General features: G+C 47.4%; 8 protein-coding genes and 2 non-coding genes across 11 annotated transcripts; 1 reads left to right on the top strand and 9 right to left on the bottom strand.

Annotated features, from left to right (window-relative positions):
• Positions 1 to 61: 61 nt before the first annotated feature.
• Positions 62 to 1,172, bottom strand: E1B28_008242 (uncharacterized protein). Its single transcript, XM_043153024.1, has 4 exons — positions 996 to 1,172; positions 910 to 942; positions 652 to 843; positions 62 to 598 (listed from the first exon to the last, which is right to left on the bottom strand). The coding sequence occupies exons 1-4, from the start codon at positions 1,087 to 1,089 to the stop codon at positions 345 to 347; spliced, it is 573 nt and encodes a 190-aa protein (XP_043008307.1). The 5' UTR covers positions 1,090 to 1,172; the 3' UTR covers positions 62 to 344.
• A 452-nt stretch (positions 1,173 to 1,624) lies between these two features.
• E1B28_008241 lies at positions 1,625 to 1,730 on the bottom strand. Its single transcript has one exon. It is a non-coding gene; the product is annotated as a tRNA-Ser (tRNA).
• Positions 1,731 to 1,786: 56 nt separating this feature from the next.
• Positions 1,787 to 3,861, bottom strand: E1B28_008240 (uncharacterized protein). Of its 2 annotated transcripts, none has more exons than XM_043153022.1 (7): positions 3,711 to 3,861; positions 3,558 to 3,657; positions 3,299 to 3,497; positions 3,020 to 3,237; positions 2,649 to 2,954; positions 2,360 to 2,578; positions 1,787 to 2,306 (listed from the first exon to the last, which is right to left on the bottom strand). In XM_043153022.1, exons 3-7 carry the CDS (start codon positions 3,450 to 3,452, stop codon positions 2,031 to 2,033), a joined length of 1,173 nt encoding a protein of 390 aa, XP_043008305.1. In that variant the 5' UTR covers positions 3,453 to 3,497; positions 3,558 to 3,657; positions 3,711 to 3,861; the 3' UTR covers positions 1,787 to 2,030. The 2 variants fall into 2 exon arrangements, with proteins under 2 accessions (XP_043008305.1, XP_043008306.1); XM_043153023.1 differs by having other exon boundaries at positions 3,558 to 3,593; positions 3,663 to 3,842.
• A 3,281-nt stretch (positions 3,862 to 7,142) lies between these two features.
• E1B28_008239 (uncharacterized protein) lies at positions 7,143 to 9,994 on the top strand. The gene is made up of 9 exons (XM_043153021.1): positions 7,143 to 7,630; positions 7,702 to 7,719; positions 7,782 to 7,905; positions 7,973 to 8,155; positions 8,219 to 8,314; positions 8,375 to 8,544; positions 8,602 to 8,783; positions 8,842 to 9,251; positions 9,301 to 9,994. Exons 1-9 carry the CDS (start codon positions 7,287 to 7,289, stop codon positions 9,355 to 9,357), a joined length of 1,584 nt encoding a protein of 527 aa, XP_043008304.1. The 5' UTR covers positions 7,143 to 7,286; the 3' UTR covers positions 9,358 to 9,994.
• A 201-nt stretch (positions 9,995 to 10,195) lies between these two features.
• E1B28_008238 lies at positions 10,196 to 10,301 on the bottom strand. Its single transcript has one exon. It is a non-coding gene; the product is annotated as a tRNA-Met (tRNA).
• Positions 10,302 to 14,612: 4,311 nt separating this feature from the next.
• Positions 14,613 to 15,157, bottom strand: E1B28_008237 (uncharacterized protein; the record flags this gene model as incomplete). The annotated part of the gene is made up of 3 exons (XM_043153020.1): positions 14,613 to 14,793; positions 14,851 to 14,971; positions 15,028 to 15,157. 3 exons carry the CDS (start codon positions 15,155 to 15,157, stop codon positions 14,613 to 14,615), a joined length of 432 nt encoding a protein of 143 aa, XP_043008303.1.
• A 1,024-nt stretch (positions 15,158 to 16,181) lies between these two features.
• On the bottom strand, positions 16,182 to 16,486 carry E1B28_008236 (uncharacterized protein; the record flags this gene model as incomplete). The annotated part of the gene is made up of 2 exons (XM_043153019.1): positions 16,182 to 16,288; positions 16,342 to 16,486. 2 exons carry the CDS (start codon positions 16,484 to 16,486, stop codon positions 16,182 to 16,184), a joined length of 252 nt encoding a protein of 83 aa, XP_043008302.1.
• Positions 16,487 to 18,240: 1,754 nt separating this feature from the next.
• E1B28_008235 (uncharacterized protein) lies at positions 18,241 to 18,839 on the bottom strand (the record flags this gene model as incomplete). Its single annotated transcript, XM_043153018.1, has 3 exons — positions 18,241 to 18,465; positions 18,523 to 18,643; positions 18,710 to 18,839. 3 exons carry the CDS (start codon positions 18,837 to 18,839, stop codon positions 18,285 to 18,287), a joined length of 432 nt encoding a protein of 143 aa, XP_043008301.1. The 3' UTR covers positions 18,241 to 18,284.
• Positions 18,840 to 21,185: 2,346 nt separating this feature from the next.
• E1B28_008234 (uncharacterized protein) lies at positions 21,186 to 21,744 on the bottom strand (the record flags this gene model as incomplete). Its single annotated transcript, XM_043153017.1, has 3 exons — positions 21,186 to 21,366; positions 21,425 to 21,545; positions 21,615 to 21,744. 3 exons carry the CDS (start codon positions 21,742 to 21,744, stop codon positions 21,186 to 21,188), a joined length of 432 nt encoding a protein of 143 aa, XP_043008300.1.
• Positions 21,745 to 23,804: 2,060 nt separating this feature from the next.
• On the bottom strand, positions 23,805 to 25,830 carry E1B28_008233 (uncharacterized protein; the record flags this gene model as incomplete). Its single annotated transcript, XM_043153016.1, has 6 exons — positions 25,706 to 25,830; positions 25,173 to 25,649; positions 24,571 to 25,110; positions 24,230 to 24,515; positions 24,043 to 24,163; positions 23,805 to 23,985 (listed from the first exon to the last, which is right to left on the bottom strand). The coding sequence occupies exons 4-6, from the start codon at positions 24,357 to 24,359 to the stop codon at positions 23,805 to 23,807; spliced, it is 432 nt and encodes a 143-aa protein (XP_043008299.1). The 5' UTR covers positions 24,360 to 24,515; positions 24,571 to 25,110; positions 25,173 to 25,649; positions 25,706 to 25,830.
• Positions 25,831 to 26,158: the final 328 nt, after the last annotated feature.

Genomic DNA, 26,158 nt, shown 5'->3' with positions numbered 1-26,158 from the left:
TGTTGTTATATCAATCTTTGTTATCGCCAAAACGATTCACCGACCGCCCCGACTCATCTTCAGGCATTTCATGCTTTCAAATTGTGAAGCTAGGCTAACTTTTGTGGCAATGGTTTAGGATGAATTGTCAACAAAAACTTAAGGTGAGTACGTAGGGATAAATGGGGTATCGTGAATAGTTAAAAGTGCACAGACATCGTCGTAAACTGGTCATTTTATACAACCAGGGATCAATATTTAATGCTAATGGTTCCGTATATCGTGCATCACGAATCAAACACAGCTCATTCAAAGTGAATGGGCTACACGAAAATTGGAGTAGGGGAGGGGGGGGGAATAATCAATCACAGAGTAAGCAAAGCTCCAACCACAGCCCCGAACACCAAAGTCAAGAACGCAGCAGCGATCGGAAGCCCCTCAAACGAGGCTTTAGCCGAGTTCTCCTTGACTAGTGCTGTGTACTGCTGACCAGCAAACGACGTGACGACCGCAGTGAACTTTCCACCGGCCGACGTCACTTCGCTTACTCCAGATCCAGCGAGGGTGATAGCTTTCCCGCCTGCACTGGTTACAACGGTTGCGGCACCTTCAGCGGCAGCTACGAGAGGGGGGTTAAAGCGGGTATATGAATAGAGATTCTGGTATACGCACAGATAACGGTTGTGAGAACTCCTCCGCCTATTGATGTTGCGTCTGAGAGAACGGATCCACCTCCGCTTGTAATTTGTGTAAAGACAGATCCACCTCCGCTCGTAACTTGTGTGAAGACAGATCCGGCTCCGCTTGTAATTTGTGTGAATACAGACCCGGCTCCGCTTGTAGCTTGGGTTAAAACAGATCCAGCTGAGAAAAAAAAACGGGCGTTAATAGACCGTGGATAGGAGGATTAAAGCCAGGCATAGGGCATACCTCCACCAGTAATATCACTGAATATACTGGAGACTACGACATTGAAGTTAGCAACGTTCGAGGAACGATAGCTTGAGATAACTCACTTTGACGCTCCTCAAGGTTCCTCCGTTCTGGTTCAGCACTGGTAAGGATTGCCATAGAGATAGCGAACAAAGTGACGAAGAAGAATCTGGCCATTTCGCGATATCGATTATTGATAGTAGGATGTGTGGAGGAAGGAGGAGGATTAAAAAAATTTAATAAGAACGTCGAAGGGGAAGAATAAACGAAAAATATTTAACGGGGAAATTCGATGATTTATATACCCGGGTGGTGCCTTGGCCGATGACGTCTTCTCCAACAATCCGCAGGGCGAGGCTGTGTAAGAGCGGGTGGTAACGAAGGTGTTCTCGGGGTCGGGAACGGCGTCATCGCATATCCAGTGTAGCTGCGCAATATGTCTGATTCTTATTTCTTCCAAGCCTTTGCAAGGCCGCGGAAACACAGCGTTGGATTTAATTTCATGCGCAGCAGCTCGAATTGCTGCGGGAAAACGGAGGCTTGCATGAACCAGGAATAAGGCATCGAGAATGTCAGATACTGGTACATAAAGTAATCATGTCAGAGTTGAAAAATGACGAGTAGAATCCTTCATGTAGAGACTACTCTCAAGCGTCCGGTAAATTGTCGGATGTCGGAGAAAAAGAAAGTAAGTTACTTAACCACAGAAAAACGTCACCTGTGCGATTCGAACACACGCGCTCAAAGAGCAACCGCTAATGCTAACAGTCAGGATCGGAAATAGCAGGCGATCCCGTTAACCACTCCGGCAAAGTGACGTGCTGAATGAAGTGCAGATGTAAAAATATAGCAGATCGATCAAGCCGACTAAGTCCGAGGTTCAATAAACGGCTCATAACCGCGTGTTTACAGTTGAACGCACCGGAGAACATTAGGAATCGTACACAAACTAGCTGTGCTTAGAGGAAGTCTACTTGTGCTCGCACAACATGGGTGCATCATCTATGTAAAAGCGAGTATAACTATTCCTCTAAACTCCATAGTCATTATCATAGTTACAAGAAAACCCAACAGAAAACGGCACCTCAAATGCAAACTATCCATATGAATCAAAAATATCATGAAATAAACCATAAAACCGTTATCATCGAGGACACCCCCAACCCCCAGCTCCATATTTGCTTCCCCACGGATGAATTCCCTGGTCTGGCCGTAGGCAAGTCGGAAGGTACGACTACACCAGTACCTCCCGTTGACGCCGTCGTCATTGTCGCTGTCCCTGTCATAGACGATGTCGCAGGGGGGCTATCGGCCACTGCCAGATATACCCTAACATACGAGATATCCCACCAAGCCGTCCCATAGTTGCTTCCATTCCCAAACACATTAGATACCTAAAAGGGGTAAAGATATGAGCGGGGGGAGGGAGAACATAAGGGGGACATACACATTGCCCATTCCCGTTCCCACAAGTCTGTGCGTAGATACTAGGAACACCAGCCCATGTTCCACATAGCGTCGTATCAAGCACGAGTTTCTGGGGTTGGAAAAATTTCCCGATGTCGCATCCCGAAGCGGGGTATGAAGCGGAAGGTGCGCCCCAGTCTGTGAGATTCAGATGTGAGTCTTTCGATGCAGATGTTATCGAATGCGGGACGTCAGGTCGCTGTACCAAATGGAAACGAATAAATAAGATTAAGATGAAAACAGGTAAGAAAACGATGCAAAAAACGCACACTCCAAAACCAGATATAAACCCCCGACACATCCAACTGCGTAGCAAACACCCCTCCCCCCGCCTGTGAAAACGCAGCTCCGAAACTGTTCGGTTTGGTTTCTTGCACGAGACAGCCTTCGGGGAGGGTACAGTTTGTTGTGATCGTTCGTCCGGATTGGCCTGGGTTGGAGGCCTGGAAACAGCCGTTGGTGGTGTGTAAGGCCATTTGGTTGAAGGGGAGGTTGTTGATGCCTTCTATAATATCGATTTCGCCTGCGTCGGGCCATTCGAAGTTGATTCCGAGAGTCCAAAAGGAGGGCCAGACCTGATTATAAACACCGGGGATTGGGTGAGTAATGTAGTGGCGAGGGAAGGGAGGGGCGGCGTTACCGAACATCCGTATGGAAGGTGGTTTACATCGATGATAAACAGACTTCCCATGTTAAAGGCGTCTTTGGTCGTGATTTTGACGGTTGGGCGGTTGACGAGGGGGCCGGGTGGGATGTTGGTTGTGTTGTCGACTCTGATGATGGCGTGGCTGGTTGTTGGGTCGACGTAGGTGAGTTTTTGGTTGGTGGCGGTATCACGGTCGACGTAAGTGACGTTTCCTGTCGATTGCGGCGTCAGTGAAGTGGATTGTAGAAGGTAGGAATAAACATGGTTGCGCACCCCATGTTGTGTTATCGATAAACCCGTAGTAGTCCCATCCAGTAAAGAAGTCTTGACCTGAGTAGTCTCGGTGTAGTGTGTAGGATCCTGTGGTAGGTCCACAGAGGAAGGTTGTCCATAGAAATAGAAAAAAGGTGGTGATTAGGTTCAACATTTTGCGGAAGCCTTCGTTAAACGTTAAATTCTTCTCCGTTGTTTTCTGCGAAACCCGTCAGCTGAAGCTGTAATAACCCAAAGTTCAGAAAACAATGGAACGCACCGTGTTCTGGCACTTGTTTTCTTTACCAATCCCCGTCTACGTGATGTATAACATAACCTTCAGTCCTCGTGGATCCAATGTGGAAGGATTGCACAGACGACTGACGAAAGGAAAGCCGAGAGAAAAAAAGTCCAACATTGGCACAACACCTACAATCAGAATCTCATGCTGTTATACCGTCGTCATCAGGCTTTAGGCGCCACGCTTGGCTCGGTCCACCCTTCACGATGACTGAAGAAAGCTGCTGCGCTTGCAAGTGCTTCAGCGTTGAAACGTGGAGTAGAGGGCATGGTGAGCAATGAAGGCGAGATTTGACAGTGCGGCGGATGGACATCGCCAATTGCGCCGGCGCTTACTTGATATCTCTCGCCCGGCTTCCCTCAACCTCCTCGTCCTCTCAACGAGCGTAGCTTCAAGCTTCAAGCTTCAAACGCCAGCCAAATCAGGTGAATGAGGAAGGTCCGCGCGACAATGAGAAAATGTCGAATCAAATAATCAGGTCGGGTACTCGCCAGCGTTAGCAAAGACCGCTCACCCTGCCAAATTGACACTGGCTTTAGAAGAGACGAAGGAGTTATTGATCAAACCAATGACAAGTCCAAGCGGCCATTCAGGAAGCTTCAAGATTACCGATGATTGGGCTGCGGGCATGGGTTTCGATGGTTCATTGAGCTGTCAGGTCTGAACTCGGATTTCTGAAGAACTGCCAACCTTGCTCAACGATACAGAGCGCTTCAACGCTCGACAGCTTCTGATTTTGTTCCACGGGCAACTGTTTTCTGAACCGATCCATTATATCCGAGGCGAGCTTCAATTTCCTCAAAGTGAAGCGTCGATATCGTACACACTTCCTACGTCACCAGCAAGAAGACACGGACACCTGGTCGGTTCGAAGACGCACGAAAGCGTCCGTATTGCTATCAATGAAGGGTGTGTTGTAAAGAAAAAGAACCATGTACGGCCGTACTCGTTTTCTGCTCTTCATCTACTATTCCTGATGGTTTTACGTAGTTTTTTTTGGACCTCGGACTCGAACTGTCTGTTCAAACGAACGGTATTGGGCCTGTGGTCGATGACGATCGTTCTACGTCATGATCGTCGCTACGGACTTGCGATTCAAGGTGTCCGCGTTCCTCATAGTTCCGAAGCAGTGGGTATACACTGGCTAACCTTTGTCCAGCTATTCGGACTGCTGAGTGGCGAACCATTCTGACTTATCATTTAGGCGGTGCCACTGGAAAAAGTATTGAATACGAAATCCATGCAATAACCACGTTGGACGACGGGCAACATATATTCTGGGTTGGAGTAAGTGGCCTACTTCTCCTCTCCTGACATTTGGATCGTTTGAAGCCTTTTAGAGTCATTCAATAGGAGGTGGTGGACAGTTCCCCTCGATTTCGTCGGACGACAGAAGCTGAAATACAGACAGCTGTTCTACCCACCGTCTCTTACGGATGGGTATGAATTGGTATGGCGAGCCATGTCCTCCGTGGCAGGATCTTCTGCCTGTTATTACATTGACTGATTGAAATATTGACAGTGGAAGTTGGAATGTGAATTTATGATCCGACGTATTTCCGTGACTGAGCACCCTAAATGTTCGTCCTCTTCTTTTAACTGGTTGAACAAGCTGTTGAACAAGCCGCCACCAGGTACATTTGAGGTTAGACTAAGCCTCCTCTCCTGACATTTGGATCGTTCGAAGCCTGTTTCAGCTCCCAAGTGGACGGCGTTTGAAATTTGATAAGTATGTTCATGGTCGACAGTTCCTTCTCGATTTTGTCGAGCTAATGCATATGAATTGATAATAAGTATGTCCTCCCACGATCTTTTGCTTCTTATTCCATTGACTAATTGAAGTATCGAAAGTGGAAAGTGAAAAGTGTATGTATTGCGTGACCGACTCGCACCCTAAATGTTCGTCCTCTTTTTTAAACAAGCTGTCGACCAAGCCGCCACGAGGTAAGTACATCCTTGGTTAAAGTAAGTGGCTTATTTCTCCTCTTCCTGACATTTGGATCGTTTGAAGCCTTTTGGAGTCATTCCATAGAAATACTGGATAGTTTTCCCTCGATGATATGCAGACGGGTGTCCTACCCACCGTCTTTCGCGGAAGTGTATGAAAAGTTGAATGATTGGTATGTCCTCCTACTATTCATTGGAATATCGAAAGTGGACGTTGGAATGTGTATGCATGATCCGATGGATATGCACCGAGCACCCTAAATTATTCGTCCTCATTTAATCTCGGGGTCCAGGGCGAAATTGGTTGGCAGGAAAGGTAGTGGCGAGTTCGCTGGCCCTGTGGTGTCTTGATTTCGTCGAAATATTCTGGGTTGATTGAATACCTTTTCCTTTTTTTGTTATTGTGAATCAAGGGTCTGTCAACAACTACGATGTTCATGCTGCACCCTCAGGCCTCGAGGCCTCAGTACTCAGTACTCACCAAGCAGGGCAGGGCCGCGGCCGCGGTCGAGTGAGGTAGGTTCTTTCCCTTCGAAGACTTGAGCGCTCAGCTACTGGTTTTAGGGCAAGGTCAATCCTCCGGCTACTACAGATGCGGCTGTTACTGTTACAACAGCCTGTTCTACCAGAGTTCCCGCTTCCGATTGATCCGCTTCCGTTCAAGTAACTGTACGTTTCCGACTTGAGGCTGACGACAACGGAAATTAGTCGTCTACGAAGGTTGGCACCGAGGGATGTATGACGGTACCGTACCTGAAGATACGTGATGACGATTGAAAACTTCCAGAGGGTTCTATATGACGACTGTGCAAGCAGAGACAAGAGTGTTCCCGGAAATGTTGAGAATTTAACGTCCCTTAATCCAATCTAAACTGGGGCGATATGCTCAAGAAGATCCGCTTGGAAGTGATCTACTTGGCGCCACCATCACCGTGGTTGATCATGGATCCAAAGGAGGGGGATCTCAGAAGTCAAGGGAAAGATACAGTTATGCGGAAAACTACTAGTAGACGTGAGTCATAGAGTTTCCTACAGCATTCATATGGTCTTCTTGAGGCGTAGGCACAAGAGGTTTTTTGACAGTGATTTTCGCAAGATCTCCTTTAGGAGCCGAAAATTATTGTCTTTTGTTAAACCAAAGTACGGGTTGACAAGGGTCTGTAACAGCGCCGGCGTACATAGCATACTAGGCACGTCAACATTGTACATCGGATTTTTCAGTATCGTCCGGGGTCCAAGAAGGGTTTGAATTCTTAATAATAATATAATTCCATCTCAGATCAAACGTGTCCCGAATGGAAAAGTGGTTAAGGTCGGCAAGACCACGAGAGAAGTAATAGCCGCGTTGAAGATTCGGACGTGGGAAGCCTAATGGCACCAGCATCCTTCCTGTCAATTGTGGAGAAGATCCATAGATCGAGAACGAGCTGGAGCAGAACTGAGGAAAAATGAAATGAAAAGACCAGTGCAGAGGGATATCCTGGTCTCCCTCGAGGTAAAATAAGAAGAGGATCACACGTGCCAGAAAACGGATAAGGCATTTGAATGACTGGATTAGGAAAATAAACAACGCGCAAATAGAATTTGTTTGTTCGATTGTTTGCTTATATCCCAAGTCAAATCCGCGCGACCGTGTCCAATATCTGAGGATATATAAACCCGTATCATGCTCGATCATTCCCCATCGTTTCTCTCTTTCCACCAATACAACCTTCTCGCGACCCCCTTTCCTTCCTTTTTAGCGTACCGCCTTTTGCCGCCATGTTCTCCACCGTACACCTCGTCGTTCTCACTGCCTACCCTGCCGTTCTCGCCATTCTCCTCACCTTCATCGTCTATGCCATCCTCCGCGCCATCTACAACGTCTTCTTGTCCCCTCTCAGCACTATCCCTGGCCCGTGGTATGCTGCCGTCTCTGACTTTTGGCTCACGACCCATGTCGTTAGGCTTGAGCAATGCAAAGTAGTCCACTCGCTGTTCGAAAAGTACGGTCCTGTCGTTCGCGTTGGCCCCAACAAAGTCTTCTTCAACGACCTCTCTTCCACCCGTAACGTTTACTCTATTCACAAATTCGATAAAAGCGACTATTACAAGAGTCTCCTCACGTAAGTCCTCGCTCTTTTTTGCCTTCAGGCTCATGCTAAAACCATTATTGCCGTCGTTTTTGCTTTCTTAGTAACGAAAACGATCATGCGTAGGTTTTTGGTTGCTTATATGCGCTCAATCTGTTTTGATTTCTCGATTCCTTTCGCCCAGGATGACCACCCTCGAACATGCCCCCCATTCCATGCGCCGTAAAGGATATGCTCCTCATTACAATCCAGTAAACCTCGCCCGGTTCCAACCCGAAATGCATGAGCCAACTTTGGAACTCGTCAACGTAAGTTTTCTCTTCGTTTTGGCGAGAAGGGTAGTTTTGGTCTGAGGAACCTCCTTACTTCGTCTAGCACCTCGAGAAGCTAGATGGAAAATCGCCTCTCGAATGTCTAGCCCTCTTCCGTAACCTCATGGTCGAAGTCATCGTTTCTACCTCCTATGGTTACCGTCTCGGTGCAGTTCACAAGTTGGCTCTTGAAGCCGAAGACCCGTTATCTGTTGCAATCAGCGATTTCCCCAAACGTGGTATCTTGGTGAGTGGGCTTGCTCGCGCCCTTCTGGGGTTTCTGTTTAGCTGACTTGCATATGCTTTACAGCGAAGTGTCGTCCCGACTTGGGCCTGGAAGTTTGTGTGCCGCATTCCCAATGCCAGGTGGCGGCAGATGTGCGACTCTGACAAAATCATGGCCGAGGTCAGTCCGTGTTTTTGTCGATTAACCCCACACCTATCCTAATCCATTTATTACTTTTAGTTCGTTAGCGAAAGGGTATATCAAACTCGCGCTCAGATGACCTCTACGGAGAAGACGGATTACTCTGATGAGAAGGTTCCGATGCTCCACCGGCTACTGAACTACCGCTACTCTACGACGAATGAGAACATGCCTGACAACGATATCATTTCCGAACATATGGGTCATATGTACGTTTCGTCGCTATGTCTAGAACGTTGGTGTGGCAGCTTCTAACCCCCCGTTAGGATCGCTGGCTCGGATACAACCTCCACCTCGTTATCATACTTCTTGTGGGAGCTTACTCGCCGTCCGGACATCGCGAAGAAGCTTCAGGCTGAACTCGACGAAGTTATGCACGATCCCAGGGTAATCCCCGACATCTCTGTCTTGCAGGAACTGCCCTATCTTAATGCATTTATCAAAGAAGGTTGGTGATACTTCGCAATCCCTATCAGTCTTGAGTTCCTGAAAAAGAAAACTCCTAGGTTTGAGGGTATATTCCGCGGTTCCTAGTCCTCTTGAGCGTGTTGTTCCGTCTTCGTCTTCCAAGTCTGGAGCAGCCAACGAGTCCTTTGACCTGATGGGTTTCGAAGTCCCTCCCGGAACGATCGTTGCCACCCAAGCATGGTCCATGCATCGTAACCCCTCTGTCTTCCCTTCTCCCGAGACTTTTATGCCCGAACGATGGTTAGAAACGGAAGCACCAGGCACCTCGGAGCGTATCGCTAGAATGATGCAATATTTAATGCCTTTCGGCACTGGCACTCGTGTGTGTGGTGGACAGAACGTCGCCCAGATGATGATGAAAATTGTCATCGCCACTATCGTTAGGAACTTCGATGTTGTTGCGGCTGCCGAAACGAACGACCAGAGTATGGAGATCAAGGACAGTTTCGTGAGTGCTCTCGATTTTCGCATTTCGCAATGTTGACCGTCGGTTCCAGGTGATCTTCCCCTCCGCCATGGAGTGTAAGCTCATCTTCACCCCTCGCACATTGTGAACGGGTAACCTTTACCAAATTCCGCATTTTTTCTTCTTCTTCCTTTCTTGTACATCACTCGGCTTTCATTTGCGTTCTTATGTGTTTGTTTTCTGTTATCGACGCTCTTTTTATTGCTATCGATGTTGTTCCCTTGGCTCGATACTTACCTTATCCCGATACCGTCAATTCAGGCATTATACCCTCCGAAGCCTACGAGACCAATTGTCGATTCTACCTCTGCGTCGCTTACCCTCCCTCGCTGCCCACATCCCCCGTCACACTATCCCCGTATCTTATCGCATGGTTAAAACACCGCTCCCTAGACCACCACTACCTTACGCTCATGATGCTCTGCGCCATACTAATAGAGGTGGGGTCGAGGTGTCTTGTAACGATTTATTTTTCTCTTGGTCCCCCTTGCCCTTTTCTTCACTTATGAACCTTCCTACTATTGTGGGAATTAATCGGGCGGTCTCTGAAGATGCCATCGACTGTCCTCACCTTTTCTATTTGATGTAGCTTTTTTATATTCGTTTATGAATGTAGCTGAGTTCTAGATCATCTCTTTATCCCTCGAGATCTTGTAGGGTATATTACTTGACATCGAATGTAAACTTTGAATTTGAAGCTCAACCTCAAATGGGATGAATCTAGCTCGGAAAGGTCACTAGTGACGGAATGAGACTGGGTGGAAACCATAACTGTGCACCCAGTCTCATTAGTTATGGTTTCCACCCAGTCTCATTCCGTCACTAGGCCGATGAAGATGAGAATGTCTATTCAATCGTAAGACTTAGCCTTGTGGTAATCAACATTTCCCCAGATCAACAAAAAAAGCAACAAGTAGTTGGGCTGGTGCTCCCTGCAAGGCTCGAACTTGCGACCTCAGGATTACTCTTCGTAGTAGAAGATCATACTATTTTGTATGAGACCTGCGCTCTAGCCAACTGAGCCAAGGAAGCTGATAACAGATTAGGGGAGAATTAATATATCAAGGTGGTAGAGCGTTGATCTGAGCCACATGGATAGGAATGTAAATATCCAGTTCAATGTTCGACCCACCGACCCCCGGGTTAAAACTTAGGAAACGAACTCGGCGGGGCGGTGGGTTGAGTCGGGATGATAAAGTAGAGGAAAGAAGGAGGGTTACGTAGGGGGAGATACTCCTGCATCTTCTGATATGCGTTCGACGACGAATGTTTAGAAACGTTTCTATTTGCTTCAAGGAGCAGGAGCGGGCCCGGTCTACGGCCAGACTAGGTGACTAGGCTTAAGCAGAGACGAAAAATCATTTCTAACTGATAACCTGATAAAATGTTTGGAGTCTGGACGCCGGAAGAGTGTGTTATCGTTGAGATCGTGCACTCACGCAAGTTGCCTCTAGGCTCTTATAGTGGCACTAAAGTCGAATCCTCCAAAATATTTGGCGCAATCACGAACTCTCCCTTGCAAGACTCGAACTTGCGACCGCAGAATCACTAGTCACTCCTCGTAGGAATGAACACCTGCACTCTACCCAACTGATCAAAGGGAGCTGTTATAATCAATCCCTTATCTACGGCAACGGCTGATCGTGACCTGAAACTGACTTGGCCTAGGAAGATCGCCCGCCTTGACACGTCGATGTAGTAGTAGGGATACGTCGTCTTTTGACACGATAGAAACATCCAGGGTGTGTCGTGGTAAGAATGACGTTGGTAATGGTAAATTGGTTCGTGGCGCTTCCACTCGGAAAGTTCCATCGTATATAGTCGGACACAGGGTCACGTTGAATGGAGGAAACGGCAGAAAAAGAAAGTGGAAAAAAAATAGTAGAAAAGGAGGTACCACGACCGCTTACCCGTTGATCTCTGGTGGGTGGTGCACTAGGGAATGCATCAAGCACGGGAAAGCTGTGAATTGTGGTAAGTTGCTCAACAACGCTCGGATTGATCTGTCAAGCTCCCGAGTCGGGAAGGATCCAGTAGCCTGAAGATAGGTAACGGTAAAGTGTTGAGGAAAGGGGGTACAAGCGCCATCGCCTGATATGCGTCGGTCAAACTTGACGACGAATGTTCTTGAAAAAAGAGCAGGTAGGAGCGGAGAAGTAGTTGGATCGAGGTTAATGTAATTCGTAGTCCATGCATATCGACAAACGTCTTCGCTGCATATCAAGTGCGCCATCCATTCCGGTCTGGAGTAAATGTTTGAGTAGACTCTTTGAACCAACATTATAGTTTTGTGGTTTCGAAGATCTGGATTTGGCGATACGTACATGGTGAAAACGGTACTCACACACCTGGAACGTGGTTGGAATGAAGGTTGTTACATAGTGTGAAGCCAGTTGTGAAATTGTTGGTATAGCCATGACGTGGACGACGGACGATCAAAGGCACTCTCAGATGTTGCGTCTAAAATGAAACGCAGGGAAGAATGCGATTAGGCGATGTACTAAGACGAAGAACGCGGATCGCACCCACGAGTATCTTAAAGTCCCTATCTACAAACCGATTCACCTCGCCACTTATGCTCGACGCATGAGGACAGCTTCGTCAAACGTGATTTGTAGCAAGCTGTGAAGAGAGAATAAGTTATATTACCATATGGCCCGCTGGACGTTCATAATCCTTTGTTATTCAGTCGCATTAGAGAAATATCCATCATGATGATAGAGAATGACCAGGTCGTACGTAGAGCAAAACGATTCAACTCCTTGAAAAAACTTGAAGTCGGCTTACATGGAGATCGCTAAGCAGACGTTACACAAGGATCCGATTGTAAACTTGGCCCATCGCTAATCTCATCATAATAGAACGGTCTCGAGCTGTGCCACTGCGAGGATGATGAACGATGAGTGCGATATTCTATCGATGCGAGATGGACTGAATCGAATACCGTGGGTATACTATGGATGATCATCAAACCAAAACAGACCTTTCCTAGCGAATCATGAATGGCTCGGAGTGAGAGTGTTGAGTTTACGTGCACGTCGTGGTATTCGAGGAGAACCATTAGCGCAAAGAGTCGAGGCAAAGGGTACATAGAGCGTGGGAACACTCGCCAAATTTGGAAATTATTATCTTATGTCTCCTTCTTGTTCCGTAGTTGCAAACTTCCGTCCCTATACAGTTCTGGGCACACGTGGAGGAAGAATTTGACGGCCAATGTCAGCGGGATGTATCAAAGGAAGGGCTCGTGAGAAAATACGTTACCCGTCCACGTTATCTCATCACATGGCTCGTTTTTAGCGCCTTTCGCCAGTGCAACGCAATCAACATCGTTTAGACCCGGTCCTCCTCCATCTAGAGTTATTCTGACCCCTTCGGGGCGTCATACGTTAAAATTGGAACGATACAGAGAAGATTAGCATGGCCCCTGCACAAGGATGACACGCTTTTCCGGAGTGGTAGACCTACGGGTCTCAATATTTATTTTTTTGCTTGTTAGGATACAGGACATTGGCGGGGCGTGCTACAAGCAACCAATGGAGCTTTAAAAAGCTTCAGGAGTTTTGGGAAAGCCAAGTGGCTAAAGGGAGTCAGTCGCGGATTGGGATTTAGGGCTAAGTATTATGTATGGAAGTTTTCTGACACTCTTCAGAGTCGACAATCATTGATCGGGCTTCAGGGTTTTGATTTTTATTTGTTCAATTTCAGCTAGCAAGGGTGAATAACAATTTGACCAAGAGGCTACAAGAGGGCTGCACACCTTCAACCTAGTCCAACTTGAGCTTTCATCAACTTGAAGCCTCGTGGTCTGCTTCAAATTTATTGCTCGGGCCCCCAGCCTACGTCTACTATACAGTGTATTATATTAAGTTTACAGTCGAGGCTTTGGACCAAACGTAGTAAATTCGTTGACACAGTTCAAGTTCACGCGACGTTCAAAGGGAAGTCTTCCCTTCTGATTGACCCCACACACGTTCGCGGTTCGGATGTTCCGACTCAACACAGGGACATGGTGGCAGGTACAGGAAAGACATGGGAGAGACATGTCTCTCACCGGGAAATATGGGCATCTACCGGGGGTAGTTCTTGCGTCGACAAGCGACTCGGGTCGGGCGATTACATCCTGGCTGGAGAACTGGGTCAAGCTTCAGCTTAGCTTGAACCACTTCCGGTCTTGTGCAGTGTCTTGCTTAGCCTCAGAAAGTGTAATGGCCCGACGTCACGTCAGTCGAAGGTCTCTGGTCGCACTTAGACGGTCATCTTGAGTTGCCAGTGATTAGTACCACTATTTGAATTTACTCCCAAAAATAGTTCGCTTAGCCTGCTGCCAGTTCGAGCCTTCAAGGACCCACATTAGGAGTCTGGCACTCTCGAGGCGGACGATGAAAGAATCATTTAAATCTGAATCATTTAACTGTTGGCTCCGGAGACGCATTACTTTTATACTCCGACTCAAATATTCAACTCCGACTCGTTCTCTATATCGTTTCGATTTTTTGCGCATCCATCTAATGAGTGCCCTTACTCTCGTATCACAGTGTGTGTTTTCTGATCAACCAAAGGCCAACGGGTCGCCGCTGGAAAGTTTTCCCTCTGAATTAAAATATCTGGAGTGCCTGCTCTGGGACTCAACTGAGGACATTGCTATCGGGGGTCACGGAAGTGGGTACGTTGTTCTAGATAGTTTTATCCTACTACCCTGTCGCTCTTTCTTGATGAAACCTATACTTCTTTCTTCATCACAAGGAGCGTCCGAAGTTATATCTTACTGCCATCTTCGATCCCGAACACGCCGGAAACCCTTCGCTTCTCGGTTGGTCGGTTTCGACTACTAGTTCCCTCCTTCAGCAAGTGTACGTACCCAAGCATTTTCCTGTGTAGATACGCAAGACATGCATAACACGCCCTACGAGCTGTTGCCTTGAGTTTGAATCTCTACCCAAGTAGTTGGAAGCTATGGTGCATGGTTCGCGTACTCGTTTCATTCTTGCGCTGAACTTATTCTTCGGGACATAATACGCAACGCACGAAATTCATCGATTGGGGAAGAGACAGTCTTTTGAGTTTTCATTTGAAATCGAGATCAGGTCGAGATTGACGAAAAACGGAGAGACAGGGAAACCTAGTCACTAGGACGTCATATTTGAACCACACCCATCGAGCACGGCGAGAATGCCCCTCATTTCCAGAACAAATTAATAGTTATTCCTTATTCTTCCTATAATATACTGAATATGTACCCCAATAACGTAGCGAATAAATTAGAAATCGCAACTAGAACATTCTCCATCCCTGCATCTAAATCTGTTCCGTTCTATAATTCGATCCACACAGTGGAAGTCCCGATCACTGAACGGTCCATTTGGTACCCCGCAATCTGCCCTGGCTCAATGGCGCGAGCTGCTTGAACGCAGCAGGGGAAAGATCAATCCCAGAGGCTCCACAACCCGGGCATCGGTCAACGATGGTAACAGTGACAGATCTGCCACCGAAGGAGACTACAGCTTTCTTTCCACAGATAGGGTTCCTTATATCCATGTCAGAAACGGTGGAAAAAGAATACTCGTCAAGGCGAAGGGCTTACTTGTTAGGATTGGCTGTGTGTCCAGGGAAGGTGTCAAAGACGCCTTTAGCTGCGGCAGCGACCAGTTCGTTGGCATTATTGGTACGTCCACAAGCTCCGAGACCGGGAGTATAGAAGGTAGCTGGAGAGGAGAAGGGTATCAGCGGCAGTGAGATGGCAGGAGCGAGGAGTACATACCGTCGCCAGTATGAGTTGAACCAATTTGGGCCTCGGCGTTGGTAGCAGCTTCCTCGGGGAGGGGGGACGCTTGAGAAGCGACAGCCAAAGAGGCGACGATGAGAGCGAGAGCTTTGGTGGAGAAGAACATCTTTGGAAACTGGATTAGAAGTCGAGGGAAAAGTAAACAGTAGTCTGAGGAACTCCTGAATATCTTGGCTCGGTTTTATAGTCTGAGAAAGGGGACTGGAAATGGCGTATATCCGAGAATCGAGTCCGAATATACCATGTTTCGATGGCGATTTCGCAGCTTCGTTACTGGTAAAGGAGAACGATTAGTATGTGAGTCAGCGTTGTGGCGCTCACTCACAGCAGGATGGCGGGAAACATGGGATGTAACTGCAATGTATTGAAATCAATTGGTAGTCTACGTCAAAGATGAGTTTGAACACGGCCATTCGGAAGGAGTTTCCAATTCAATTTCTTGTCTAAGGATAGCTCATTCACTAAGTGCTGGAAATATGGGCGGGCTTCGACTCACATTATAAGATCAGGTAAGTACGGCAACAGGTCTTCACGCAATATGCGAACGGTCCCGCTGTATGATTGTCGGTGAACTTGTCAAGCTAGTTGCTAACGAGCCCGCAACCATATACGGTTTAAGGAGTCCGTCACAATGATTCGAATGTCATGGATACTAACGAGATACCAACCTTCCTCCTCTTGCCAGAGTTAAAGCGACGCCCAAGAGAATTCCGTGATAGATTATTGCAGAAGGGAGTTCGAATAGACACAATTCATTTCCGGTAGCCGCCAAGCTATCAGCGCTTCCATCCCTCTTACCCCACCCCCGTATTCATTGAGATTGAGAGCTAACCTCGTTATTGACGGCAGTTTGAAGCGACATATGATATATAATTTCTTCTCGAGATTGAAGAACGAGGCAATGTTCTTTGACCCGGAAGAAAGTAAGAGCCCGAGAACTGAGTAGTATCGGCAGTGTCAAGTGCAAGGATGTCTAACGTCGACAGTATCATCCGTCAGCGCATTCTGTATCAGAGGTAAGGCTGTGCGTTGGTAGCAGTAACGGCGCTTCGTACCAGTCCTACCTATCCTAACGCATTCGTCCACATATATTGGAAATAGTTTCTCTAATCGGATTCTTCATTGCCAAATTACCGCGATCCCCGACAATGTAATTTCCTGTCGAGGACAGCTTCAACGCTCTTGCGTTCATGGATGGCAAACAAGTTAACAGGCATTCGGAGCTGATTGAGGTAGTCTGTTATGAAACGTTCAGTAAGCCTAACATCGTACACTGCATGAATAACGAACCTTTAATAGACAAGGAGACCTGGGCCATTGCATCACTCCAACGTTCAACTTCTGCTGTTCTCATGTCCTGTTCCGTGAACGGATCAGGGTCTCCATCGGCCTGGATGCTATTGTAGCGTGTGGAATCGGTTTTACAGAAGGCCATGCACGTAACTTAGAGTCGTGATGGCTCCTGGTCCGGTATGTCATCGTGGTGGTGTAAAACAGATCAGGTATACATTCTCGGATAGAGTCTACTCATCATGTAGAACAAATATTTGAATGTTCGAGTCCAAATGGCTTGGTTAGTTTCTCGTTGTCGCGAGAACGAGATGCACTGGTGGTAGGAGAGCTGCAAGACAGGTCGTCTCAAGATCGTCTGCTTCAAGTTGTCGTCTGCGATGCCGAGACCTCAACGTCGAAAAGGGTAACGGTCACAGCCACAGCAACGCGTCAAAGAGTGCTGCAAGTTGCGGCGTAACTGGTTTCTTTCTCACCATCGTCATCACTGGTGCCACATAGAAAACACCTCTTAATCCATTTGAACGAACATCTACAAAACGAATCCCTTTCCGGTGACAATCATTAAAGGAACGAATCAAAATCAAACGGGAAGAGGATGAATGTGAGTAGCTTCTTTGACATTCTTGAGCGATTTTGATGGTTTCCGTCTATCAGCACTGCGCGCTGCCACTGACAGATAATAATTAATCGTCATGTCAAATGAGCCCACGGAAGGTGTCAACTTGAAGCACGATGTCGCCGGCCAGTATATTCGAATCGACCTGAAATCCGCCTCTCCGGTGTTGAAAACTAAAACTATTCTCTCTGAAGTCGCAATGTCGACTTTTAACCGCTTTTACTTAGAACACCGGGACTAGGCTTGGTTTTCTTTTGGGATTCGGGAGTTGAAGTGAAGGGCTGTGATAAGATAGGGAAAGTCGCAATGAATAGAGCGAGCGGGCTACCCTACAACATATGCACCCTTTCACGAAGCTTTTGTGACATGTGGCGTCAGCTAGTGGTACGATATTCTTGCCCCCTGAGGTGCATGAAATTCACATTTTTGAATGATTCCGACAACTAGCACTACGCTCTGCAACCAACAAATCGAAATCGCCAAACGAACTCGATTTGGAGCACGATGTTGTCAGCCAGCCTATTTGAAATAACCAGAATTCCGCTTCATCGGGGCACTTTTCACGTTCTGGGGATTAAACCAATGGAGGACACAGGAAGCTTCCGCCGTTGTAGCGAATGGACCGAGCGGACGTTCTCGCACGATTGCTACGAAAGCGAGCTGTGTACTATAGTACCCTATGAACTACACACCTTCTTAAAAAAGCTTACAGGACAATGTGCTATGATTTTCGCTATGGGCTACGATATTCTTCTCTAATGAGGGGCATGAAACTCACAAGATTTCAGAAATTGCTCGGCTTTCGATATTAAACGTCGCGTTGAAGCGGTGCAGATCGTACCTTCATCGTATATCAATGGCCTCTCTTTCATATCCTCTCTGGGGTTTTAATCCGCCTACTCTTCATAGAAGAACTCAAGCTATGAACATGATCAAGTACCGTTGTGAAACTCCTAATCTCGCCAATGCCCGTGTACAGCACAACATCGATGACGAGTCATAGCGCGCCCGGAAATGAATGAAGTTTTCCTTGCTCGTGGGCTTGCAGTTGGTATTATCACAGCCCAAAGAAGCGCCTTCTCCGTGCTGCTAACATGTTATATGATGGCTAGTGCACGATAAAGACATGTGTTGAGATCTTTAGAACGCAAAAAGATTTGCTGAGGCTCGTCAATACACATTGAGAGGAGTTACCGGTTCGGAATCTCATGAAATTGGCAGTCATTCTATGTTCTATAATCTACTGAATATATATAACGTATGCGAATAAATTAGGAATCGCGACTACCAAACTTCCACTCCTGGATGGTGGACCCTATCCTGATCATTGGACGGTCCACTTGGCACCCCGCAACCTGCCCTTGCTCAATGGCGCGAGTTTCTGGAACGCAGCGGGGGAAAGATCAATCCCAGAGGCTCCGCAGCCAGGGCATCGGTCAACGATAGTGACAGTGACAGATTTTCCACCAAAGGAGACTTTAGCTTTCTTCCCACAGATGGGGTTCCTTGCATTCATGTCAGAAATGGTGGACAAAGAGTACTCGTCAGAGCGAAAAACTTACTTGTTGGGATTGGCGGTGTGTCCAGGGAAGTTGTCAAAGACACCTACAGCTGCGGCAGCGACTAGCTCGTTGGCGTTGTTGTTACGTCCACAGGCTCCGAGACCGGGGGTGTAGAAAGTAGCTGGTGTTGAGAGAGATTAAGTATTATATCAGCCGCTTCGGGATGGTGGGAGGGAGGGGCACATACCGTCGCCAGTATGGGTTGGACCAATTTGGGCCTCGGCGTTGGTAGCAGCTTCCTCAGGGACGGGGGAAGCTTGAGAAGCGATAGCCAAAGAAGCGACAAGGAGAGCAAGAGCTTTGGTGGAGAAGAACATGTTTAAGCTTGAGTCGAGTGAAGATTAGACAGTAGCCTGAGGAAATGCTAAAGAAATTGCCTAGACTTTATAGTTCTAAAAGAGAGGGCTGAGGGGGGCTGCCAGTGGAATTGGCGTGACCAAAGAGTGAACTCCGGTGTATGCGTTCGATTTGATCATAGCGAGCAATTAGTACGTGAGTCGGTGATGCGTTGGCTGGAGTTCAAACACAGCAGATTGGAGAGAAAGCACGGAATGTATTTGCAATGTATTGTGATACAGAGACCTCGTCAATTGCTCCGGAGGTGAGGCTGAACAAAGGCCCTATGTAAGGTCGTTCCAACTTAATTCCGTGTCCAAGGATGGTTAGCCCATTTACTGATGAAAATTAAGATTTCTGGGCGGCATTTGACTGAAGAACCAGACTAGTGAGCGTCCGTTCCGAAATGAGTCCTGGTTCGGGAATCGGGAGCTGTGCCAATTACGACGAGATATCGAAATGCATGCCAGATTGAAGTAACGCCCAAGGATTTTCTCCCATACGGATGCAATTCGAAGAAGAAAACGATAAGCAAACTTGATTTTCCTCCGGTGGCCGATCAACGCTGCCATTCCGTTACCCAGAACTCGAGAGCTGAAGCGCTAACCCGTTTTCGACGGCATGTCGATACGTATATGACGTTACAGTTTCTCGTGATAGATATCTGCCCGAGATCGACGAGAACATGTTCGTCGACTCGGAGTAAGATCCCGAGACTTGAGCATCAGGATTCAATTGTGCGTAATGGAAAAGTGTTTTATATAGGCAGGTCATCCTTCGGCGCCTTCTGTATTCAGAGGAAAGGTGAGGCTACGCGCTGATAGCAGCTATGGTGTTCCGTACTTACCAGCCCAACATTTCCATCCACGTATGTTCGAAATCCTCCAATGCCACCAGATTTCTGGACGGGTATCGCTTTCATTATGGCTGTGCGCAAGAGACTAGTAGGAAGGAGGCCGTTCTAGATCTCTAGATGGCGACGAAGAAAAAGCGCCGTTTCAAGTGGTCGCTATCAAAGCCTTCGACTAGAGTCTATTGAATAAATGGAACGATAACGGGCTGGATAGGTGAACCGTTGTTAGTCTGCCGTCGTTCAAGTAACAAGTATGAGATACACTTCATCCCATGACAACCGTGGTGAGCTAGATCCTGGAGAGTAAGTAACCCAAAAGCTGGGCTCATTGCATTTGCCATGGCAGAATCCCAGGTAGCAAACGTCGAGCTAGAAAGTTTCATGTACGCCACGAAAAGGATCATGCCCAGTAACACCAGATACCACCTAAGTTTCATTGAGCCTGCTCGCCTTCACGGCAACCGTGTGAGGCTGTCGTGGACAGAATCCTAAGTAGTCTTCCAATAAAAGAAAGCCTTCGTGAAGTCGAGATTCTACGATTTCGGGCAAGATAGCGTTGCGGACAGGCTGACTGATGATATACATTCAAAATGACAACATCCATCGGATCTATTCAACTTTCCGGATTCGTGTGGTTCGATTGTTTGTCCGTCGCGGAGTGTATTGATAGTGGGTGCTACACCGTTCAGTTTCATGCAGGAACATCAAAGTGATTGCTTCTTTGCTCACATTCATCCTCCACTAGCCTCGAAACCACGCTTTCTTGAAAGATAATCATTTTAATCCTCCTCCTGGTTCAATTCTCCAGACTCCCACCCACAACTGTCCAACAACGCTAAGATCCACCAGTCGTGACCGAAAAGGACCTCAAGTTCATGGAAACATATTCGCGTAACGCGTGTTCTTTTGAAGGAAATGACCGAGCTTTGAGGCAGGGGAAGTGCCAGTATGAGTAATAAGTATTTTGCAATGGTGACGGTGAGAAGGAAACCTGGAGGGGCGGCGCGCGTTGCTTTACTTGAGGCGAGTGGTCTCCTCACCAACCACCACCATCAATTCTCAAGATTCCTTGAAAGGTCGGCTTTCCATCTCCTCTTGAAGGGGGGCGGATAATGTACTCGTATGCGTCTTGTTGTCCATGGTCTATCTTCATGATCTATAAGGGGTTTTGAACTGAATGACGATTCTCGCCGAGTCTAGGCCAAATTTGATACTGTCAATATACTATTTGAGGTTGACGCCTTAAGGTAGAGTGTGGAAGGAAGGCCTTGTGCTCAAATCGACTTTGTAGCGATGTTGAAGCGTGGGATCTCTTTAATTAGCGTTGAGAATTTCATAATAAATTAGCAGTCATCCCATTGTTTTCAGTACTAAATATATATCACAATAACGTATTAGGAAGCGCGAGTACCAAATCCTCATTCCTGGATCTAAATATTTAATCCAGCCAACGTGGATATCCCGATCACTCCGTTTATTGAACGGTCCACTTGGTACCCGGCAATCTGCCCTTGCTCAATGGCGCGAGTTTCTGGAACGCAGCGGGGGAAAGATCAATCCCAGAGGCTCCACAACCCGGGCATCGGTCAACGATAGTGACAGTGACTGATTTGCCGCCGAAGGAGACTTTAGCTTTCTTCCCACAGATGGGGTTCCTTGCATCCATGTCAGCAACGGTAGAAAAAAGAGTACTTGTCAAGGCGAAGAACTTACTTGTTAGGATTGGCTGTGTGTCCGGGGAAGTTGTCAAAGACGCCTACAGCTGCGGCAGCGACTAGCTCGTTGGCGTTGTTGTTACGTCCACAAGCTCCGAGACCGGGGGTGTAGAACGTAGCTGCAGAGGAGAGAGAGGAAGGATGGTATCATCAGCAACGGCGAGACGACGGGAGCGAGGGGTACATACCATCGCCAGTATGGGTTGGACCAATCTGGGCCTCGGCGTTGGTAGCAGCTTCCTCAGGGACGGGGGAAGCTTGAGAAGCGATCGTCAAAGAGGCGACAATGAGAGCGAGAGCTTTGGTGGAGAAGAGCATCGTTGAGGACTGAGTTAAAAGTCGAGGTGAAAGTAAACAGTAGTCTGAGAAATTCCCGAAGAAATTGGTTCGATTTTATGGTCCGAGAGAGAACTGGAAATGGCATCTACCCAAGAGTAGATTTATCGTGTTTCGATATCCGATTCGCAACTACAGGTTGATAGTTAGTATATGAGTAGGCGATGTGCTGGCTCGCGCTTACTCATAGCAGGATGGATCGGAGAAAGTATGCGTAACTCCAATGTATTGGAGATTGGAACACATTAGGGTATTATTCCAGACATGAAGTTGAGCATGGGGATTCGGCAGGATGTTCTGGCTTAGTTCCGCTCTAAGAATATACTTGAAATATTGGCGGACTTTGACTCACCTTGGAAGACCAGGTAGGTACGGCAACAAGGCTTTATGCAACATTCGAACAGCCGTTCGATCTTGAAACAAGCCCGTATGATTGTTGGTAAACTGTGAAGACAATTGTTACGAGTCCGCAATCGAAGTACGATGCCGGATTCAAGACGACGCCCAAGGCAAGTCTCCGTGAAATGCTATCACAGAAAGTTGTTTGATTAGGACATTAATCATTTCCGCTTTCAGCGCTGCCGTCGTTGCCCACTCGTATTCATCGAGAACTAGCCCCGTTGACGACGGCATTTGAGATGATTTATGGTTATACAGTCCCCAAGGTTGCAAGACGAGGCAATGTTCGTCGACTCTGAATCGAAAAACCGTGTTTCGCCAGTGACAAATAGTACCAGAGTGTCAATGTTGGACCAGGCTTCAGCGCGTCCTGTATCAAAGGTGAGGCTACGGGGTATCGATAGTAACGGTGTCCTATACCAGTTGCATACCTGTCCTATCTTTCGTCTTTCGTTTCACGTTCATCTCCAGATATTTGAAAAATGGCAGCTCTCTATCGGATTCTCCACCCAATCTTCGCAATGCGGTGTTGAGAAATAGCGTGCTCCGCTTACTCCTGCGTCCATGGATGGGTAAACAAGTCAATCATGTATGCATGTAGAGCTGGTTGAGGACATTTCGTTCATGAAACGTTCAACACAGTACGTTACATTAAGAACGAACCTTTAAAAGACTATGACACCCGGACCTCTGCAAGTCGCGTTACATCAACCTTCGACGTCAACTTCTGCTGTTCTGAGTACCTAGTCCGCAAGTGAATTAGGCATCTACGACTTGAAGTGGTGGGTAAGATTGATGAGGTATATACTCTCGAGTAGAGTAGATTCTTCACGTAAAACAAAAAATTGAATGATTTTTCATCTGAATGAATTTGATTAGCTTTTTATGGTCGTGAGAATGAGACGCACTGGTGGTAGAAAAACTGCGAGCTAGACCGTCTATGATGATGCACGACCCCCTGGGAGCTGAGCTGTATGACTCTCAGACTCGGGTCGAAAAAACTTGGACGATTATACGATTGTACTTAGTGTGGGGGAGAAGAATCGTGGATTTCGCGTCACGGTCGGGCCTGAGTGTCACGAGCGGCGGCTCCACTACTTCTTTCTCACCATCATGACACTCAGATCGCCATACTTGCACTACGCTATTCTGGCGCAGATATTCTATCTGTTTGAAAAAGACCGCTAACCCTCGGTCGCGACTAGCTACTTTTCAAGTACCCATACGCTTCGCTGGTATTGAGAGCCTGGCAGTAAAGCCGAGCTCTGATTGGGATGCCTCCATTCCGGAAGGATGTTGATGGTCCTCTCCACTTCTTCTCTACTTTCGAGAGAAAGCTGAACATGCTGCCATCATTGTTATGGCTTAACTGAGCGCGTTCTAAGCCAGACCTGGTGCTGTCCTGACATTGTCGAGCTGAAATCTCCCGAACTTTGCCTCAATATGCTATGGGGTTAGTGTACAGTAAAGCGCCGAGATTTGTAGTCTCATGTAAAGCGGTTCGAGGCTCGTGCACTAGACATTGAGAGGAGACTGTGGCAGTCATTTTATATTCTATAATCTACTGAATATATAACGTATGCGAATAAATTAGGAATCGCGACTACCAAACTTCCACTCCTGGATGGTGGACCCTATCCTGATCATTGGACGGTCCATTTGGCACCCCGCAACCTGCCCTTGCTCAATGGCGCGAGTTTCTGGAACGCAGCGGGGGAAAGATCAATCCCAGAGGCTCCGCAACCCGGGCATCGGTCAACGATGGTGACAGTGACTGATTTTCCACCAAAGGAGACTTTAGCTTTCTTCCCACAGATGGGGTTCCTTGCATTCATGTCAGAAATGGTGGACAAAGAGTACTCGTCAGAGCGAAAAACTTACTTGTTGGGATTGGCGGTGTGTCCAGGGAAGTTGTCAAAGACACCTACAGCTGCGGCAGCGACTAGCTCGTTGGCGTTGTTGTTACGTCCACAGGCTCCGAGACCAGGGGTGTAGAAGGTAGCTAGAGTTGAGAGAGATTAAGTATTATATCAGCCGCTTCGAGATGGTGGGAGGGAGGGGCACATACCGTCGCCAGTATGGGTTGGACCAATTTGGGCCTCGGCGTTGGTAGCAGCTTCCTCAGGGACAGGGGAAGCTTGAGAAGCGATAGCCAAAGAGGCGACAATGAGAGCAAGAGCTTTGGTGGAGAAGAACATGTTTAAAGCTTGAGTCGAGTGAAGAGTAGACAGTAGCCTGAGGAAATGCTAAAGAAATTACCTAGACTTTATAGTCTGAAGAGGGGGCTGAAAGTGGCGCTACCAAAGAGTGAACTCCGAAGTTTGTGGGCGATTGATCATCTCACGATCTCGTTGCTGGTGAAAGAGAGCAATTAGTACGTGAGTCGGTGATGAGTTGGCTGGCGCTCACTCAGCAGAATGGAGAGAAAGCATGCAATGTATTGTGATACAGACTCCTCGTCGATTTTTCCGGAGGTGAGGCTGGACAAAGGACCTATATGAGATCGTTCCAAGTCAATTCCATGTCTGAGGGTAACACAGTTACTGACGCAGAGTAGATTTCTGGGCGGCATTTGACTGAAAAAGCCGGATAAGTGCGACGACAAGCCTCTACGCAAGCGTCGTGTCCGAAACGAGTTTTGGTTCGGGAATCGGGGGCTGTGCCAATTACGACGAGATACCGACATGCCGGGTTGAAGTAACGGCTGAAGATTTATCCCGACAAGGAATGCAGTTTGGATTGCCTCTGGTAGCCGATCCGTTACTCAGTACTCGAGAGCTAACCGGGTTGTCGACGGTATTTCGAAAGGTATATCACAATACAGTTTCTCGTGATATATTCTTCCCGAGATCGAGAAACGAGACAATGTCCGTCGACTCGGAATAGGATCCCGAGAATTGTGTTTAATCATAGTGCGTAATACAAAGTGTTTCATGTGGGCAGATCATCCTTCGGTCGGCGCGCTCTGTATTGAGACGTGAGGCTACGCGCTGATAGCAGATACTACTTACCAGCTCAATCTTGCCCAACCGCATATGTTCTCTATCCCATTCTCCGCAATGCCCGATCACCTCGTTTTCGTGGGGGTATAACATTCACCGACAAGAATGTCAAAGTCAAGGCGATAGGAATGTGAATCTGATTGAGGGTATTTGTCCATGAAACAGTCGAACAAACTTAGGATACAATGTATGTATGAGATGAACCGACCATCCTTCGAGTTCGACGGAAGTTCAAAGTGTGTTCTGTCTTATGCCAAGTACCGTGTCTTCCACTCTTCCCGGAATAATTCAGTCCAGAGTATATTGGCAAGAGGAAGTAGAATGTCATCGGATTTTTGTATGGGTATTGAGTTGGTTATGCTTTGTCTGCAATATGCTAGGAAGGAGGCCGTGCTCTATTGTTGCTGACAGTGACGAAGCGAAGTGTAAGAGGTCGATGGCAAAGCCTTCGACCAGGTTCTATTGACAAAACAAACGGAACGACAACTGGCTCGATAGGTGAATCATTTGTTAGTTTTTCCATCGCTCAAGTTGCAACGCACATCATCCCACGACACCGCAGCTAGGTCATCCACAGAATAAACACAAAAGTTAAGCTCATTGCCGCGGCAGAAGCCAGGTAGCAAGAGATAGAGCTAGAGAGTTGATGGTGGTTGGTGATCAAGTAATGCAACACGCGCGACGTCAACCTTCCATCCCACCATCACCATTGCTAATGCTACCCGTACTGGCCTTTCTTCGCCCGAAAACCTCGGTCATTCCTTTCAAGACCAGTTGCTACGCGAGCATGTTTATAAAGTCCCTCCGGTCACCAGTGAATATACAGGTGTTGTTGTCAGTCAATGGTCCAGATATTGCCGCGAACGGAGAATTGAATAGGAGGGGGATTAGAAACGAATATTTTAGACAAAACGTGGATTTGAGGCTAGATGAGGATAAATGTGAGCCATTGCTTTGATATTCACGTATAGCATCCAGAAGCGCGATATCGTCAG

The sequence above is a fragment of the Marasmius oreades genome, chromosome 5, assembly GCF_018924745.1.
Source record: "Marasmius oreades isolate 03SP1 chromosome 5, whole genome shotgun sequence".
Classification (NCBI taxonomy): Eukaryota; Fungi; Basidiomycota; class Agaricomycetes; order Agaricales; family Marasmiaceae; genus Marasmius; species Marasmius oreades.
The sequence above is the reverse complement of the archived record's forward strand: the minus strand, read 5'-3'. Positions and strand labels throughout refer to the sequence as shown.